The sequence below is a fragment of the Oncorhynchus mykiss genome, chromosome 15 (genome assembly GCF_057628025.1).
Source record: "Oncorhynchus mykiss isolate SJ-2025 chromosome 15, ASM5762802v1, whole genome shotgun sequence".
Taxonomy (NCBI): Eukaryota; Metazoa; Chordata; class Actinopteri; order Salmoniformes; family Salmonidae; genus Oncorhynchus; species Oncorhynchus mykiss.
This window is the reverse complement of record NC_143036.1, coordinates 67,819,128-67,839,174: the sequence shown is the minus strand read 5'-3', so window position 1 is coordinate 67,839,174 and position 20,047 is coordinate 67,819,128. Positions and strand designations below refer to the sequence as shown.

General features: G+C 44.1%; 1 protein-coding gene across 2 annotated transcripts in view; it reads left to right on the top strand.

Annotated features, from left to right (window-relative positions):
• Nucleotides 1-20,047, top strand: part of LOC110490780 (staphylococcal nuclease domain-containing protein 1) — a 374,611-nt gene that overhangs the window by 7,306 nt on the left and 347,258 nt on the right. For both annotated transcript variants that reach the window (XM_036944950.2, XM_090200893.1), the window contains exons 3-9: nt 1,189-1,309; nt 1,597-1,678; nt 4,658-4,818; nt 5,730-5,821; nt 6,737-6,895; nt 7,214-7,320; nt 9,980-10,070. In XM_036944950.2, coding sequence (XP_036800845.1) covers nt 1,189-1,309; nt 1,597-1,678; nt 4,658-4,818; nt 5,730-5,821; nt 6,737-6,895; nt 7,214-7,320; nt 9,980-10,070 — 813 coding nt within the window. The remainder of the gene's footprint in view (nt 1-1,188; nt 1,310-1,596; nt 1,679-4,657; nt 4,819-5,729; nt 5,822-6,736; nt 6,896-7,213; nt 7,321-9,979; nt 10,071-20,047) is intronic.

Sequence of the window (20,047 nt, the reverse complement as noted above, 5' to 3'; positions counted from 1 at the left end):
ATAATTTTGCACGCCCAATTTTTCAGTTTTTGATTTGTTAAAAAAGTTTGAAATATCCAATAAATGTCGTTCCACTTCATGATTGTGTCCCACTTGTTGTTGATTCTTCACAAAAAAAATACAGGTTTATATCTTTATGTTTGAAGCCTGAAATGTGGCAAAAGGTCGCAAAGTTCAAGGGGGCCGAATACTTTTGCAAGGCACTGTAAGGTCCCACAGTTGACAGTGCATGTAAGAGCAAAAACCAATCAATGAGGTCGAAGGAATTGTCCGTAGAGCTCCGAGACTGGATTGTGTTGAGGCACAGATCTGGGGAAGGGTTCCAAAAAATGTCTGCAACATTGAAGGGGACCAAGAACACAGTGGCCTCCATTATTCTTAAATTGAAGAAATTTGGAACCACCAAGATTTTTACTAGCGCTGTCTGTCCGGCCAAATGAGCAAAAAATGGGAGAAACTCCCCAAATACAGGCGTGCCAAGCTTGTAGCGTCATACCCAAGTAGACTCGAGGCTGTAATCGCTACCAAAGGTGCTTCAACAAAGTACTGAGTAAAGGGTCTGAATACTTATGTAAATGTCATAATTCCGTTTATTTTTAATACATAAATAATATTTTTGCTTTGTCATTACGGGGTATTGTGTGTAGATTGAGGGGGGGGGAGGAAACAATTGAATATATTTTAGAATAAGGCAGTAATATAACAATGTGGAAAAAGTCAAGGGGTCTGAATACTTTCCGAATGCACTCTGTGTCCCATCTGCCTTCCTTTTATAAGGGAACATTAGAAATGGTTGTTTTTGGTCAGGGTCATAGAGCATCATAGAGGCTGCTTGTGGACGAAAGGCTGTGTTAGCATGGGAAGCGAGATTTGAGGCCTTCCACCAATTTAATGTAGTCAACTGGGTGGTACATCCAACTTCATTGGCTGATCCCTCCTGGTGACTATGTTGGAGTCATGTCCAACTGGGTCATCAGGAGGGATCAGCCAATTGTGTAAAAGTGAAATTGACTACATCAAAATGGAGATTGCGCTACCCTTGCGGTCACAGATGCAATAATGGCAAAGATGATTCCTAGCTCTATGGTCTTGGTCTGTAAATGAATTGTGGGTGATTGATTATTTGGTGCCCCTAGTGGTATAACATTGACCCGTTGATCATGGCTATCGGTCTTCTTTCCCTTGCAGCCCTATGCCTTCCAGGCCAGAGAGTTCCTGCGCAAGATGCTGATTGGGAAGGAGGTATGCTTCACAGTGGAGGTCAAGACTGCTCTGGGCAGAGAATACGGCATGGTGTACCTGGGCAGAGGTGAGAAGACCACCAGACATTTTCACAGGTCTAACCACAAATAGAGGCCAGAGTTACTGCTAGTCGGGTAAAAACGTCACTACATCACTGGTGCACTATTTGTCTATATCCCACAGGGATATTTTTCTATTCAGGGGTAGGATTTCAATTCCCTCCTTGAATTGACTGCATTTGCGTTGATTGAGTGAATGGACTCGTTTTCATGCGTGAACCCTCATACAACCCACTTTGTCCTTTACTAAAACTCTATTTATTTAGTGTTAAATCCTCTGTCTCTCTCTCTCTAGACACCACCGGTGAGAACATTGCTGAATCTCTGGTGAACGAGGGCCTCGCCACCGTCCGCAGGGAAGGAATCCGGGGCAACAAGTAAGACTCAGCAGTGCTGTGATATCACAAGCAACAGGGTGTTGATTTATTTACAAAGGCTTTAATCAGCCCCATGGAGATTTGAAGTGGTGGTAACCAGGGAAACACAACGGTCAATTTGTCACAGTAGAATTTGCCGTTGTTACATCAGTCATCTGTCTGTGACATCTTTGATTCTTTCCCTATTGTGACATCGGCACACTCTCTACTTGCCATGATGCCACAATTGTGATGTCACAATACAAAACTTGCACTATGACAGAGATTATGCGCTACCTGTTGTCACAATGGGCTGCATGTATTATTGATGACACAATGCCACTGCACATAGAATTCCCCCCCCCCCCCCCCCCCCCCCCACTTGAGGGTTTCAGTTAATGTGTGAGTCCAGGTGGTGGCAGTGTTGCCCTGCAGTAACATTGAGGCTTTCCCACTGATCGGCAGTCTCAAAACATAACATAAAGCTCACCGGTCTAATAGCTGTCCCAAAACTCCCTTTCACCTCTGAGTGATTGATCGCCACCTAGTGGGCTTGACTGGGCGCTACAAGAGTTCAGTGCTGTGAAACCGTGTTTTCACTGTGGGTACCAGATGAATGAATAAATAGTCTGCCTGCATATTTTGGACCTAATGACTCGTTTCAAGCATTCCACGCAATGGCTTGGAACAGGCTTTAATGTAAACGCCTCTACGCAGGCTGTCGTTTGGCCCAAATGGGGTGGCTATTATGGTGGGAGGACTGGGAGACGAGCAGACCCTTATTCATTAGCCTGGCGATTGCTCTTGACGATCACCCCAATCGGAGGGCGATGATGATGATTTGAAAAGGAGCGGGCGAGCACATGTTCCGAACCTGGCTGTCCGTGGCGCCCAAACTATGCCAGGCGCCAATTAACAGAAGGCCCGGGCCGCATGCCAACAATCCTCTCCTCACTGCTACGGCAAGCTGCTGGGGCACACTCACACACAATTCCACTACACAGATCTCCTCTTCAAACACTTTCTGTGTCTTCCAAGGGAACCCGACCATGGGGCCACCACGACTGCCTGAGGATTTTGGCAGGCTCCTCCTGGCCAATGAGAAAGTAGGTTGTCTCTCTGGCTGTGGCTGTTTTGTTAAATTACTGAAAGAGGGAAGGGGGGCGTTGTGGTTTATGTAACCACACCGACCGGCGGTGAGGGAATCCAAATTAGCATTGGTACCGCTGCTTCACAACTATTGATCCTTTAAACTGCGATCCCCAGTGGAGTGGCTAAACTGCTGAGGGGTGCCTCTTCTGAACCACCTTCAATGTCCAGTGCTTCTGTTTCTGTCTGCTGTATTTGTCAGATTTTCGGTGCCAGATACACTTGATTTTACATGATCTCATCACACAGTACCAGGTAGGCCACCTCCTGTGTCTTCATTGATCTCTGATCGTCAGCCTAGTCGCAGTATCTCGCTGTGTCCATTCAGTATCTGGGCTTGCCTCAAGATGCATCCCAAATGGCACCCTATTCCCTACATAGTGCACTACTTTTATCCAGAACCCTATGGGCCCTGGTCAAGATAAGTGCACTACACTATAGGGAATTGGCACATCCTCCTATCTGTGGTTTGTGCTGTTAGTCCTAAGTAGCTTAAGTGCAATTGACTTTCTGTAGGCTTTTTAGTCTGGCCCAGAAAGTTAATGTTCTCTATTCTTGCTTCGGTAAGCAAGAAACAGTTTTATTTCAGTTGGGATTTGTGTCTAGAACAGTCGAAGGAATGGGGGGAGACGTACTGGTGGTGTTGGGCGCCAGTCCAATGCTCCAATTAGGAGCTGTTTCAGAACACTCAGACTCTCTCTGTGAGTGAGACGTGTTTTAATTGAGTACCACTTTGTGCCGCTTTCTTTCTAAACCTAGCACCCACTCTCCCTTTCAGACAGCATCAATGCAAAAAGGCTCAATTTACACAGTGCACATTTCAACAAAGAACCCAGTCCCACTATCTCACTCTCCATTGCTCATATCAGTCATGGGCAAGCCTCACTTCTCCACTCCATAAAAAACTTGTTAAAAGTCTTCACACGACGACGGAAAACAATTAAGAAAAGGGGGAAAAAATGCGGAAAAAGCTGATGGTCTTTCAAGATAACGGTCGGCATTTTTGTTTTGAACCAGCGTGGAATGAATTGAGACATATCACCCGCCTTGCCTGCTTCAGGGAGTTGTTGAGTGCCATGTTGTCTTCAAAGAGCCCTCTGATCTTTGTTAGAGGCCCAGTCTGACTATCAACAGGCTGAACCTGAAAGCTCATGCAGATGGAAGTGAAACTGGGGAGTTGTGTACTTGGCCATCTACCAGGTGTCTGAAACTCATGTTGGTGTTTAGGCAAATGGAGGAAGTTGTGGTGCCTAAAAAGTTTCCCCTTGAATCTCCCTTTATGTTTTTGGTTGATCAACCATTGCCTATCCCCCACGTATTACGTGGCCACTGGCCCTCTTGTCACCGCTAAATGCTAATTTTGTGGCTCTAGAAACACTGTTATTGAATTGGTGTGGCTCATGAAAGCATAACCATACATTTGGAAACCATTGCTCTTTTTGACCCTAATTTATCTGAAAGGATTTAAAAAGCACAACATAGCAGAAGTGTGTTGTATGTCCACCTAGCCAGTCTCATCAGTTTAGCCTGACGGGCGGTAGTAGAACTGTCAGTTCAGCTAGAACTGCTATCTAGTGGCCATGCAGTTCCAGGACTAACACACCCTGAGAGGCTGGCAGTTACCCCCTAAGGCCAAGCTGATGATACAGAGAAGTGGACCAGTAACGAGAGGTTAGCATCAGTAGAGGTGTCACCTACTGATGCCCTAACAAGGCACTGTGCTGGGACTGGGCGCTGTGTCAGTAAAAATAACAATTTCAATTGTCTCTAAGATCGGTTCCACCTACTTTACTATAGTTTGAAACGTCAGCCTGTGTGTTATATACTAACCACTTCTTGTCTTGTGTGTAGTCCAGATCAGGCTAGACTGTGTGACCTGGAGGACCAGGCCAAGGCCTCCAAGAAGGGCATGTGGACGGAGGGCGGCGGCACCAACACTGTACGCGACCTCAAGTACATAATCGAGAACCCCCGCAACTTCGTTGACTCCATGCACCAGAAACCTGTCAATGGTAGGGCTAACACACACTCATACACCTCATCATTCCTTTTTAGAAGCCCCTGTGTGCACACAACACACAGCTGCATAATCCACCGTTTTGGATCGAGTTTACCCCCTCCGATGCCTCCATATCTATATCTGACCTGTAATGGCTCCCTAGATGGCACCTCGTGGGCTCATTATGTGACTTTCACCCCCTCTAATGCGTTTTTCTCCATTCTGTCCGCGCCACCGCAGCTAACAGCCACTCCCTTTAGTTGAGTGGAGAAATGGTGCGGCAGGTTTTTCACCATTCAGCGAGACCGCCCCTGCTGTTTTTAAATGGGCAGTAGCAATCCAGCCGAATCACTTTAAATGTTCCCTTCATTGTGTTCCGGGGGCCTGGAATCACAATACTAATTCCCCCGGTCTGGATTATAGCGGATCGCCTCATCAGACTGCGTTCGTTCAGCCCCCAAACACCCAAAACACGATTTACAGATCAAATTTAGCTGGCTTTCACACCAAAAGTGATTTTTGGAGGTCAGGGCGACAACAGAAGAAGAGTGACAGAAGACATTCTGTAACCCACCAGAGCAGGATGTAATCAACATGTACTGTTAACACCCTCCATAGAGTAGAGGAATGAGGTGAAGGTCATCCTGTTGATGGATACATTTGACCACTGACTTTTAAGGCATAATACAGTATAGAACTGAATCCATAGAGATCCTATTAGTGTCCTGATTCTATGAATCTACTGTAGCACTGGCTCTGTGTAGAACTGAGTCTGCTTTACTCTAAAATGGTAGAACCTATAAAACTGAATGATGAGGTCATATTAAAATGTTTCCCCTTGTGTAAACAGATGGTTTCATCGTATTAAAAGTTTCAATTGAATGTATGAATACTTTATTTCTGACCCTCGTCTCTCCTCCTCAGCCGTCATTGAGCACGTGCGCGACGGTAGTGTGGTCCGTGCCCTGCTCCTGCCTGACTACTACCTGGTCACGGTCATGCTCTCTGGGGTCAAGGTCAGTCTCTTTGATCGTACTGTGACCATAGGATATGTGCTTGTGTGTGTGTGGTCAACTTTTATAGACTTTAGCATATATTCCTTCTGATTTGATTAGCGAATATACAGTAGTGTAAAATACTTGAAAGTACTACTTAAGTAGTGTTTTGGGGTATATGTACTTTACCTTACTATTTATATTTATATACAACTTTTACTTTTACTTCACTACATTCCTAAAGACAATTATGTACTTTTTACTCCATACTTTTTCCCTGACACAAGTATATTTGAAACCAAATACTTTTAGACTTTTACTCAAGTAGTATTTTACTGGGTGACTTACTAGAGTCATTTTCTATTAAGGTATCTTTACTTTTACTCAAGTTTGACAATTGGGTACTTTTTCCACCACTGGGAATATCCCTATATGTTTCTGCAGGGGTTAACTAATCGTACTACGTCTATCACTCATAAGGTATGTGAGATGGACGTGATGTTGGGGATTTTCCTTTGTTACTTCCCTATTTGTCCATCCATCCTTTTCTATGACTCAGAGTCTTTACCAACGGCCCACTGCAGATAACCAGTCTTTCCCTTCTCACACCTAAGATGTTACAGCTGTTTGAAGCTGTTCTCTGTCTGCTTGGTGTTTTAGAGCCCAGTCTCCCAGCTCTGCTCTGTCTCCCATATCTAGTGTTTGTACTAGAAGGTCTATATGTCATGAGTGTCTCTAGTTTCCCACATAATTACTCTATTTTCTGTATTATTCTCCTTGGTCCTGTGTAGCTCAGTTGGTCAGAGTAATGCCAGGGTCGTGGGTTCCACTTCCGCTCTGGTCACATACGCAAATAAATGCACTCCCTGTACTAGAAGTTGCTTTGGATAAGGGTCTACTAAATGGCATATTACATTCTATATATCCTCTTTCCAGTGTCCGACGTTCAAGCGTGAGGCGGACGGCACGGAGTCGCCAGAGCCCTTCGCTGCCGAGGCCAAGTTCTTCACGGAGTCGCGTCTGCTCCAGAGGGACGTGCAGATCATCCTGGAGAGCTGCCCCAACCAGGTCATCCTGGGTACCGTCCTCCACCCGGTGAGACTGACTGACCCCTCACTTATAACCCCTGAGCATTGTACTATACGCAAAGGCTGGTAGCTCGGACTGTCGCTGAAAGCCAGAGGGCGAGGAAGGATAATTTTGAACGCTGCGGAAGTCTGAGGTTGTTGCACTTAACTGTACTCAAAACCTCACATTGTATGAGGTTCTCTGAATGTGTGTGAGGGCAGGCAATGTATCTCATTCTGTCCAGCTTACTCTTATCTTTGTTTCCTCAATAGTAGTCAACTCTATAAATAGTGTATCATATAAAGTATTGTACTTTATTCTATGTTTTTGTTGTTTCATCTCCAGAACGGGAATATCACAGAGCTGCTGCTGAAGGAAGGGTTTGCCCGCTGTGTGGACTGGTCCATGGCCGTCTACACCCAGGGGGCAGAGAAACTCCGGGCCGGAGAAAAGTCAGTCCCTTCCCCAACCAAAACCACTACCGCAACATACGTCCCAACAGGGTCAATCTGTGAATGTGACCACACCCATTGTTATCCTCAACCGTTTTATTATCCAACCAGTTAGGACATGTGGCTAAGTGTGAATACTTTACAAATGACTCATTTCTTTCTCATTTGAAGTGAGACAGACAACTTTGTCAGTGTGTTCTGACAAAGGTTTGATTGGAGGACACAATAGCATGCTCACCGGTAAATGGCTTGCAGTGTAAAATATATGCATACACACACACACACAACCAACCGTTTGGGGTCACTTAGAAATGTCCTTGTTTTTGTCCATTTAAAATAACATCAAATTGATCAGAAATGCAGTGTAGACATTGTTAATGTTGTAAATGACTTTTGTAGCAGATCTTTTATGGAATATCTACATAGGAGTACAGTGGCCCATTATCAGCAACCATCACTCCTGTGTTCCAATGGCACGTTGTGTTAGCTAATCCAAGTTTATCATTTTAAAAGGCTAATTGATCCTTAGAAAACCCTTTTGCAATTATGTTAACACAGCTGAAAACTGTTCTGATTTTAAAGAAGAAATAAAGCTGTTCTTCTTTAGACTAGTTGAGTATCTGGAGCATTAGCATTTGTTGGTTTGATTACAGGCTCAAAATGGCCAGAAACAAAAAACTTTCCTCTGAAACTTGTCAGTCTAGTCCATGCGAGAAATTGGCAAGAAACTGAAGCTCTCGTACAACGCTGTGTACTACTCCCTTCACAGAACAGCGCAAACTGGCTCTAACCAAAATAGAAAGAGGAGTGGGAGGCCCTGGTGCACAACTGAGCAAGAGGACAAGTACATTAGTGTCTAGTTTGAGAAACAGATGCCTCACAAGTCCTCAACTGGCAGCTTAATTTAATAGTATCCGCAAAACAACAGTAAAGAGGCGACTCCGGGATGCTGCTTTGTCCAGTGTCTGTGTTTTTTTTCCCATCTTAATCTTTTATTTTTATTGGCCAGTCTGAGATATTGTCTTTTTCTTTGCAACTCTGCCTAGAAGGCCAGCATCCCGGAGTCGCCTCTTCACTGTTGACTTTGAGACTGGTGTTTAGTCATTTACAACATTAACAATGTATTTCTGATCAATTTGATATTTTTTTAATGGACAAAATTAGCTTTTCTTGCAAAAACAAGTTCATTTTTAAGTGATCCCAAACTTTTGAGTGTGTGTAGATTCTTATTTGAGAACTAACAATCACTGAAATAAAGGTTAGACAGTCAGAGAAAATTGCAAAAACAATGAATTTAGCATTGTTGATTGTTATTATGTTTGAGCAAAGGAACACAGCATTAGCCATGGCAAAGTGCAGAGAATTGCAGGAATGTAGCTTTAAAACCGACCATGTTTCTCTCATCTGCCATGCCCCCTGCTACACCACCATGAGGCTCTTTTTGATCCAGAAAAAAACCTCTGAAATATCACGTAAGTTACGTACGCACTAATCAGTGAGTACCCCGAGGGAGGCAGGAAATTGAAATAATTGACCAGGCATAAATCAGTATTGTAGTTGGTCTGAATCCAGCACAGCTGGAGATGTGGAACTTTCACCCTCAGAATATCAATTGAGCCGTCTTTATCATTATCCTTAGTCTGAGTCGTTTTAGCATGGATTTGATTTCATATTCTGGTTTTAAACACATCATGAAAATGTTTAATATCAGATGATGGGAAGTGCTTATTTATTTTTATGTTGGCCTATTGCCTTGATATTTTTTACATATGAACATGTGTATTTGTATGAATTTTTATAAGGAATTATATATATACTGAGCAAAAATATAAACGCAACATGTAAAGTGTTGGTCCCATGTTTCATGAGCTGAAATAAAAGATCCCAGGAATGTTCCATACGCACAAAGCTTTTCTCTAAAATGGTGTGCACAAATGTATTTGCATCCTTGTTAGTGAGCTTTTCTCCTTTGCCATATAAAGAAGCTGATAATACAGCAGGATCATTACACAGGTGCACCTTGTGCTGGGGACAAAAGGCCACTAAAATGTCCAGTTTTGTCACACAACACAATGCCACAGATGTCTCAAGTTGAGGGAGTGTTCCATTGCCATGGTGACTGCAGGAATGTCCACCACAGCTGTTGCCAGAGAATTGAATGTTCATTTCTCTACCATATGCCACCTCCAACGTTGTTTTGAGAATTTGGCGGTACGTCTAACCGGCCTCGTAACTGCAGACCACGTGTAAACACGCCAGCCCAGGATCTCTGTAATAAAGCCCTTTAACGAGGTTCTCCAGTGGATGGGCCTGGCTCCCAAGTGGGTGGGCCTATGCCCACCCATGGCTGCGCCCCTGCCCGGTCGTGAAATCCATAGATGAAGGCCCAATGAATTTATTTCAATTGACTGATTTCCTTCATATGAACTACAACTCAGCAAAATCATTGAAATGGTTGCATTTCTATTTTGTTCAGTATATGAAAGGATGTTTTGATATTTACTGAGAATTGTATGAAAGGATGTTTTCTCCACCTTCATTTTTCTTTTGAACAGATCTGCTTTTCACATTACCCAAGGTCGTCACATCTTCATTGATGATTCCTCTTCTGTTTGTTGACATATCCCCCTTCTAACTGAGTCATCCTTTTGTTTATTAGATCTGCTAAAGAACGTAAAGTGCGTATCTGGAAGGACTACGTTGCCCCCACAGCCAACATGGACCAGAAGGACAGGCAGTTTGTGGCCAAGGTAAGAAGACCCTGCAGGCCTGCATACTACACGGCTTCAGGAGGGTTAGGACTGGGGTTGCATTCCAATCCAAAAGGTCGTCCCCTTCTTTCCTTGTTCACTCCCTTTCATGAATTTGGAAGCGAGTGACGGTAGAGGGAAAAGGAGATGCTTTCTTAATAGTACACCGTCTGTGTTCAATCCATGAGACTAACTTTGCTTTGGTTGTTAGGGGATGTTTCCCTGGCGCTACCTCCATGGCTGTGCTTACTGCAGTATTTCCACAACTGTTTATTTCATATTTTTGTCATAGCACTGCACCAAAAGCAGGACCAGTCCTTGAGAGCTCTGACAAAATATGTGCGCACCCCCCCCCAACAAAAAAAGTCCCAGCACAGAGGTACAAAGAGGAAGGGCTTTAGCAGTAACCTTGAACACTTCCTCCCTAGCCAAATGACTGCAGAATTGCCTGCCGTTTCTCCAATGTTCCTAGAACGTTCCGGCTCCGCTCGGAGACACGGGACGGGATATTAGTTCTGGATGTTATTGGTATACGGCAGGAGAAAAGATTATTGTCTTAATATCACAGAGGAAACTGCCTTTGAATCCCAGACCTGGTCTTGTCAGAGTCCATTACTTCCTACTAAGTAAGACGGAGCCACAAATGGAGCTTCCAGTAATGTAGCTCGGCCTTATTGCTGTTATAAGAGGACACATTATAGCCTCTATTGTTTTAGTGTTACCCTTAAAGCTACAGTCTGTGATTTCAAAAACAGCAAAATCCTTTAAGAATAAAGGAATTTAAATGACCTTTTGAACAGCTTCCAAAATCCCAGACACTAGCTTTAAGTACTCCCAATATTCAGAAGTTAGGTGTCTTACATAGTTTGTCTGTTTATATTCTGAATTGAGCCTGCGGTATGGTCTTCCTTTGGACAATCTATTTTCTTTAGGTGACACACAAAGCAAGTTGATTTCATTCGCTGAAGTAGTAGCTTTTATGATCTGCTTAGATTTTTTTCAGATCCGTTAGCTGGACTTTTAAGTCCTTGAAATATTCACGGCTAGCCTTTGGTTACATAAAAGGTGTTGCTGTCGCAGCAATCTGCTTACAGAATGAGTTTGTGAAAGAAATCTACACACACACAAAAACTAGCTACGTTAGTGCATTTTCCCCCTGAGTCAGAGAGAAGACTTGTGCTGAAAAAAAGGATCAAACATTTATGCATTGGCTTCGGCTGCCCTCAGATCTCCCCGAGTCCAGGGCAAGGAAGCTGACATGGGGGAGGAGTGAAGTGTGTAGAGGGAGAGGAATGGGGGAGAGAGATATATATATATATATATATATATATATATATATATATATATATATATATATGTGAGGGGGGGGTAAAGGGGAGTGACAGATAGCGGGGTAGACGGACAGAAGTGATAAAGGAGGGAGGGGAGGGGGGTGGAATTGAGCATTTCCTTCCCTGTGTATTGTTTTTGCAGACAGGCAGGTTCAGTTCCCCAGTAGAGGGATGAGCCCTTGTGCCGGTTCCCAGCATGGTTCCCCATCTCTTCCTCCCCTCCTGCTGTTCTCAGAATAACACTGAGGCCCACCGCCTCAAGTCAGCAGCATGTTCGCAAATGTGTTTAGGGATTAGTGAATTATTGGGTTTCCTTTTTGAGGCACGCCCCGTCAGCGACGCTGCGTTTGTTGTAAAATGTCACCTCGTCAGTGTTGACTACCTCCAAATGGTGTGGTGGGATAGATAGGTGTTGGTTTTGTGGCGACTTTCATCGTTCGGTTCGGTGTTTTGTCACGTTGTCAGCTCCCTGAACTGTCATTGGCCAGTTGGGCTCGCTTAACATCCTCATTGGATTGTTTGGTTTGGGCACCTTGAATTCTCATTTGCTTTGTTCTATTGGTCCCATGATATTGCAGCCTGTCAACTTTCCTGTCATACTCTCCTTCCCAGTCCTTCTCCCCTTTTCCCTCATTATTTTTCTGGGAAGGGATGGATAGAGTTCAGAGAGAGAGCAGCCCAGAAGGGTATCATACGAAGCAGGTTTGAGAAGTTGGCGAGCTAACTTTGGTCACTTCGGAGTTCAACTCGAGAGAACCAGTAATACAAAAGTAACTCAACTTTTAGCCAGGTATGTTTCTATGGCAACAAATCCTGCTCCGGGGCAGGCTAACTCGGGGCTAAATCCATTTATCATGAATGAAATGTCTGCTCTGCGAGCTAAGGACCAGTGAAGTCAGATTCCCACTCTCTTGCAAAGATTTTATTTACTTTTTTAAATGTATTTTTTAAATAGTAATGTTAAAATATATCACAGAATGAATTTGAAACTTTATGCAATGTAACACTTTTGTATGACTTAGTGAAAACATATTGATAGGCGTGTGGGGGAGTGGTTGTACATTGATAAGCACACCAAGGATGGCTTTAACGATGTCATAAAGACGGCTTCTAAACCCTATTTCACACCATAGCCTGCTGAATTAGCAAGAATTCTGTTGTATATTCTTTGGGCACAAATCAAAATGTGGCACTAACTTGCCCATGGATTGTCTCAATGGAGAGTCTGGTGTTTGACTTGCTATGTGCGACATGCATGTGCAGTTACAAGCCTGTTAGTGGCAGGTGGACGAGCAATATCCATCGTCGTAGTACGGATGAAGCCTGACCTGGAATGTGAAGCTAACTGTAGCTGGTTATCTTTAGAAAACCCTGAGTAAATCTAGCTCGCTTCATAGGATACCACTCCCATCCCCAGAGTCAAACCTGCTGACTCATCCCCCACTCATACCACCTCTTTCTCACTAACCCTCTCTATCTCTCTCACCTTCTATTTCTCCTTCTCTCTCTCACATTGTCTCTGCTGGGACTGGTAGGTAGGCTACGTCCCAATAGGCTGAAACTGCCTCCTCTTTTCTTCCTCTGGTCTCCCTTGTGACCAGCTGCCCTGAGAGAGGACGATGTGGTGGAAGGCCTGTCTCCATCAGAGGCCTGTCACTGTCAAGGAGGGACAGGGGACAACTGGCTGCATGGCAATAGTCAGAAACACTTTCTCACATCAGTGTAGATGGTGAGGCCATTCTAGTGTTGTAAATGCCCTTTAAAGCTGCAATATGTCACCTTTTGGGTGACCTGACCACAGTCACATTGAAATGTTAGTTCTAGATCTGTCATTCTCGTTGAAAGCAAGTCTAAGAAGCGGTAGATCAGTTCTATCTGTGCTATTTCTATGCTTCCTGTTAGTTTTAGCATCTTTTACTTTCGGTTTTGTACACAACCCAAAATATTGTTTTTCAGCTGATGTAAAAGACATTTCGCAGCGGTTTAGATGGCACATTGATTCTCCAAACTATAGTTGCCTGTTTTGTCAAATAAAATGAAATTAACAGCCAGGAAATGGCGGAGTGATTTCTACATAGTTCATATTTTAAGGAAAGGATGATATTCCTGAGTATTGGGTTAAAGACTGGACAATATCAGCTGCTTATCTGCAGGTTACTATTGACTAGGACCAACCTTCACATTCATTTACCCTAACAATGGAAGTGATGCCAATGTGACGATTTCTTTCTCGCACTTGTATGCCAGAGTAGGGCTATCTGCACACCTGATGACGTAGCTACTGCATGTGTAGAGGAAAGAGAGGACTACTCTGCATTTGATGCAGTACTGCACTTCTTTTCACACCTATATACCTATACATTATTGGTGTTGCTGTGTCACATCACCACCAGTCTTTTTAAAATGAGATGAATGACAAGTAAATGCTGTGGTCCTGATATGTATCCTGGACAATGCAGATGTCATGCTAGTAGTGGCCACCAGGGGACAGCACCTCTCTACCACCAGGGTCTGTGCTTAGAGCAGGGGTCACCAACCTTTTCTAGCATGAGCCACTTAATAAAAAAAATGGAGCTGTTTTTTTCCCCTTCTAGCTTCCCAATAGGTCTGTTCTTCTCCTCTCCCCTGCAACTCTTCTCCGTGTCCTTAGTACACTACTTTCTCCTGTACACCGTTTTCTGTCAATATACCTGGTAAAATATGGGGGGGCAGATGTAAATGTTTTGTCTGCATTACAGACGGCTATATCGGTCCACTAATACAGGACTAGTAAAGGCCCAGTGCGCTACTTTTGTGGAAAAAATAGAGCATTTAATATTTTTACAGATTTTTCAGTGGGGAGCTGCAGCACCCTCAGCATCACTCCTTCGACTATGACTGCTGCTGATCATTTCATTGTGAAGTTTGCAAATAATAAATACAAATGATATACTCGGGTGGCAGGGTGGCAGTGTAGTCTAGTGGTTAGAGCGTTGGACTAGTAACCGAAAGGTTGCAAGTTTGAATCCCCGAGCTGATAAGGTACAAATCTGTCGTTCTGCCCTTGAACAGGTAGTTAACCCACTGTTCCTAGGCCGTCATTGAAAATAAGAATTTGTTCTTAATTGACTTTCCTAGTTAAATAAAGGTAAAATAATAATACAAAAAAAAAATATATATATATAAGTCTCCAGCTTCATATATATATATATATATATATATATATACACACATACACACACACACACACTACTTTGCAGTTAACATTTAGTTGAGAAGGTTTTGGGGAAAGTATTTGTCAACCCACCAAACAATCATCACGTCAACTGGCCACACACAGAGTGATAGACACAAACACGCGCACCAGACGGAGGCAATGTTGCTTGATACTTTGGCAGATATTGTTAGGTGAGACTCATATTAAACATATCCAATCCAAAATGAAATCTAGACTCGGCTTCCTATTTCGCAACAAAGCCTCATTCACGCACGCCGCCAAACATACCCTCGTAAAACTGACCATCTTACCGATCCTCGACTTCTTCGGCGATGTCATTTACAAAATAGCCTCCAACACTCTACTCAGCAAATTGGATGCAGTCTATCACAGTGCCATCTGTTTTGTCACCAAAGCCCCATATACCACTCACCACTGCGACCTGTATGCTCTCGTTGGCTGGCCCTTGCTTCATATTCGTTGCCAAACCCACTGGCTCCAGGTCATCTATAAGTCTATGCTAGGTAAAGCTCCGCCTTATCTCAGCTCACTGGTCACCATAGCAACACCAACCCGTAGCACATGCTCCAGCAGGTATATCTCACTGGTCATCCCCAAAGCCTACACCTGCTTTGGCCGCCTTTCCTTCCAGTTTTATGCTGCCAGTGACTGGAACGAATTGCAAAAATCGCTGAAGCTGGAGACTTATATTTCCCTCACTAGCTTTAAACATCAGCTATCTGAGTAGCTGACTAATCGCTGCAGCTGTGCATAGTCCAACTGCAAATAGCCCATCTATCTACCTCATCCCCATATTGTTTTTATTAAATGTACATTTCTGCCCTTTTGCACACCAGTATTTCTACTTGCAAATCTATCACTCCAGTGTTAATTACTTTGCTACTATGGCCTATTTATTGCCTTCTCACACCATTTGCACACACTGTATATAGACGTTCTTTTTTTCTATTGTGTTATTGACTGTACGCTTGTTTGTGTAACTCTGTTTGTGTCGCACTGCTTTGCTTTATCTTGGCCAGGTCGCAGTTGTAAATGAGAACTTGTCCTCAACTGGCCTGCCTGGTTAAATAAAGGTGGAGAAAAGGGTTTGAGTGTTTAAGCCATAGTGGTTAACCAGGGGTGGGATAATGTCAGTGCTGCGTTAGATAGTAGCTGGGAGCTTGCGGTGTCGGAGACCTGAGATTTGTTTGTGATGTAACGCATGAATAATTTCATATACTTTGGGAATTGTTTGGCGAGCTACTAGTAGCTGGTGATCGACCTTTTGTAGACCACTGGCCTAGAGTGACTCAGCCTGGACATACCTCTTGTTGGCATCCACAGTCGAAATGCTCACTGTTTCTCTTTCGCTCTCTCTGTCTGTGTATTTCTCTCTGTCCTTTCTCTATATCGCTCTCTCTGTATTTCTGTCCTTTCTCTCTGCATCTCTCTCTGTATTTCTCTGTCCTTTCTCTCTGTATTTCTCTGTTCTTTCTCTCTGCATCTCTCTCTGTATTTCTTTGTTCTTTCTCTCTGTATTTCTGTCCTTTCTCTCTGCATCTCTCTATTTGTATTTCTCTGTCCTTTCTCTCTGCATCTCTCTCTCTCTCTGTATTTCTCTGTCCTTTCTCTCTGCATCTCTCTGTATTTCTCTGTCCTTTCTCTCTGTATTTCTCTGTCCTCTCTCTCTGCATCTCTCAGTATTTCTCTGTCCTTTCTCTCTGCATCTCTCTGTATTTCTCTGTCCTTTCTCTCTATATCTCTCTCTCTCTCTGTATTTCTCTGTCCTTTCTCTCTGTATTTCTCTGTCCTTTCTACATCTATCTCTCTGTATTTCTCTGTCCTTTCTCTCTGTATTTCTCTGTCCTTTCTCTCTGTATTTCTCTGTCCTTTCTCTCTACATCTCTCTGTCCTTTCTCTCTACATCTATCTCTCTGTATTTCTCTGTCCTTTCTCTCTGTATTTCTCTGTCCTTTCTCTCTACATCTCTCTGTCCTTTCTCTCTACATCTCTCTCTCTCTAATAATTACCCAGTCTAAATGTGCTGGCCAGCCATTTTCTGCTTCTCTTAACATAACCGTTGATTTATTTATTTGGGGAGAAAGGAAGGAGTCTTACATTTTATTTTGTGGTGCCAGAGCTAGAGAACAACCTTGTTACAATGTTGAGGAGTGTGTAGGTTGGTACAACATAGATTAGATTTTTTGGAAATGGAGGGATGGGTAGTGTAGCGCTTCGAGTCCCCCGCACTGGGACCATGGGACTGAGGTGTTAGGAGTCCTCTCTCTCTCTCTCTCTCGCTGTCTGTGTGTTGTGTATGTGGACAAGTTAATTTCTCCCTCCGTCCCCAACGGTAAAACTATTTGCAGATGTATTATTTCTTACGTCTGCCTCTCCTCTTCTCTCCCCCCAGTCAGCTTTGGGACTAACTGAGCATCTCAGAATGCCTCGAGGGAGGTGCTTATGTGTTCAGGATTTCTCTAAACTTGGTCTAGCTCCAAGCCCGATTCCCAATAGCCTCCCACACAAGCTTGACTGGTATCCAAGAGTGGTTGTCTCCCATGTATATCTCAGTAATTGGGGCCTGTTCAAATACTAGTCATCCTTCCCTCATCCTTCCTTCTCTTAAACAGTGTAAGATCTGATGGAGTTGCATCATTGATCCGACCAAGTGTGTGTGACCCGTGCGTGTGTGCTTACTTCCAAGTGAGCTTGATATGTTTGCCCACCCTTCCAAGTGTGCCTGATGTACAGCCCATGTTTGCTGTGTATGTCACAGGTAGGCCTGAGTGGGTGTGTTTGTGCCTTTCCCAAGTGATCTTGATGTACAGCCCATTTTTGTTTATATCACACATTGATCTCTCTGTGTGGGCGGGTGGGCCTAAACTTGTCCACTGTTCCCCAGCTGAGCTTGAAGTAGACTTCATGTTTGTGTGTGAATGTCACAAGTGGGTCTGTCAGTCATTTCTCTTTGTTTTGGCAGCCGTCCTCTTCCTCTCCCTCTCTCCAGTCCCAGCACTCTCTCTCTCTCTCTCTCTCTCTCTCTCTCTCTCTCTCTCTCTCTCTCTCTCTCTCTCTCTCTCTCTCTCTCTCTCTCTCTCTCTCTCTCTCTCTCTCTCTCACTTTATTCACCAATCTGTTTCTCCTTCTGCGTTGGAGAGGAATTTATTTTGTTTGTTGGTAATACGGAGAGCGATTTCTAGACATTTTCACTGGAGTGGGATGGATCAGTCACGGTGCTAATCCTGACTGATGTCCATCTCTCTGTTCCCCCTCCTTCTCTCCTGGGAATCCCCTCTCCATGTGGAATGTGTGAATATACAATTGTCAGACGTGTGTGTTTGAGGCTGGAACTGTGGAACAAACAGTTTAGCAGTTAAAAGGACTGGCAATGGATCAATGTGATGCTCTACAATGTGTGATGATGCAGAGATAATTGTGATAGTAGGATGTATAGTTTCAGTGTCTTTTTACAATGTTTGGGTGGTACATTTTGTCGTGTTGTATTACATAATGTTATCGTTTATCTAAAAGTCATCACAAAACGTCCATGTTAATAATCGTTCATTATAATATACTTGACTTCTCTCACAATTGCAATGTGAATATATTAAGGTCGTTCAGTACGTGGAGTGGTGCTGTAGATTACACCTCTTCTCTCCCTCTGCTCTGTAGATTACACCTCTTCTCTCCCTCTGCTCTGTAGATTACACCTCGTCTCTCCCTCTGCTCTGTAGATTACACCTCTTCTCTCCCTCTGCTCTGTAGATTACACCTCTTCTCTCCCTCTGCTCTGTAGATTACACCTCTTCTCTCCCTCTGCTCTGTAGATTACACCTCTTCTCTCCCTCTGCTCTGTAGATTACACCTTCTCTCCCTCTGCTCTGTAGATTACACCTCTTCTCTCCCTCTGCTCTGTAGATTACACCTCTTCTCTCCCTCTGCTCTGTAGATTACACCTCTTCTCTCCCTCTGCTCTGTAGATTACACCTCTTCTCTCCCTCTGCTCTGTAGATTACACCTCTTCTCTCCCTCTGCTCTGTAGATTACACCTTTTCTCTCCCTCTGCTCTGTAGATTACACCTCTTCTCTCCCTCTGCTCTGTAGATTACACCTCTTCTCTCCCTCTGCTCTGTAGATTACACCTTCTCTCCTTCTGCTCTGTAGATTACACCTCTTCTCTCCCTCTGCTCTGTAGATTACACCTCTTCTCTCCCTCTGCTCTGTAGATTACACCTTCTCTCCTTCTGCTCTGTAGATTACACCTCTTCTCTCCCTCTGCTCTGTAGATTACACCTCTTCTCTCCCTCTGCTCTGTAGATTACACCTCTTCTCTCCCTCTGCTCTGTAGATTACACCTTCTCTCCTTCTGCTCTGTAGATTACACCTCTTCTCTCCCTCTGCTCTGTAGATTACACCTCGTCTCTCCCTCTGCTCTGTAGATTACACCTCTTCTCTCCTTCTGCTCTGTAGATTACACCTCTTCTCTCCCTCTGCTCTGTAGATTACACCTCTTCTCTCCTTCTGCTCTGTAGATTACACCTCTTCTCTCCCTCTGCTCTGTAGATTACACCTCTTCTCTCCTTCTGCTCTGTAGATTACACCTATTCTCTCCCTCTGCTCTGTAGATTACACCTCTTCTCTCCCTCTGCTCTGTAGATTACACCTCTTCTCTCCCTCTGCAGATTACACCTCTTCTCTCCCTCTGCTCTGTAGATTACACCTCTTCTCTCCTTCTGCTCTGTAGATTACACCTCTTCTCTCCCTCTGCTCTGTAGATTACACCTCTTCTCTCCCTCTGCTCTGTAGATTACACCTCTTCTCTCCCTCTGCTCTGTAGATTACACCTCTTCTCTCCTTCTGCTCTGTAGATTACACCTCTTCTCTCCCTCTGCTCTGTAGATTACACCTCTTCTCTCCCTCTGCTCTGTAGATTACACCTCTTCTCTCCCTCTGCTCTGTAGATTACACCTCTTCTCTCCCTCTGCTCTGTAGATTACACCTCTTCTCTCCCTCTGCTCTGTAGATTACACCTCTTCTCTCCCTCTGCTCTGTAGATTACACCTCTTCTCTCCCTCTGCTCTGTAGATTACACCTCTTCTCTCCCTCTGCTCTGTAGATTACACCTCTTCTCTCCCTCTGCTCTGTAGAATACACCTCTTCTCTCCCTCTGCTCTGTAGATTACACCTCGTCTCTCCCTCTGCTCTGTAGATTACACCTCTTCTCTCCCTCTGCTCTGTAGATTACACCTCGTCTCTCCCTCTGCTCTGTAGATTACACCTCTTCTCTCCCTCTGCTCTGTAGATTACACCTCTTCTCTCCCTCTGCTCTGTAGATTACACCTCGTCTCTCCCTCTGCTCTGTAGATTACACCTCGTCTCTCCCTCTGCTCTGTAGATTACACCTCGTCTCTCCCTCTGCTCTGTAGATTACACCTCGTCTCTCCCTC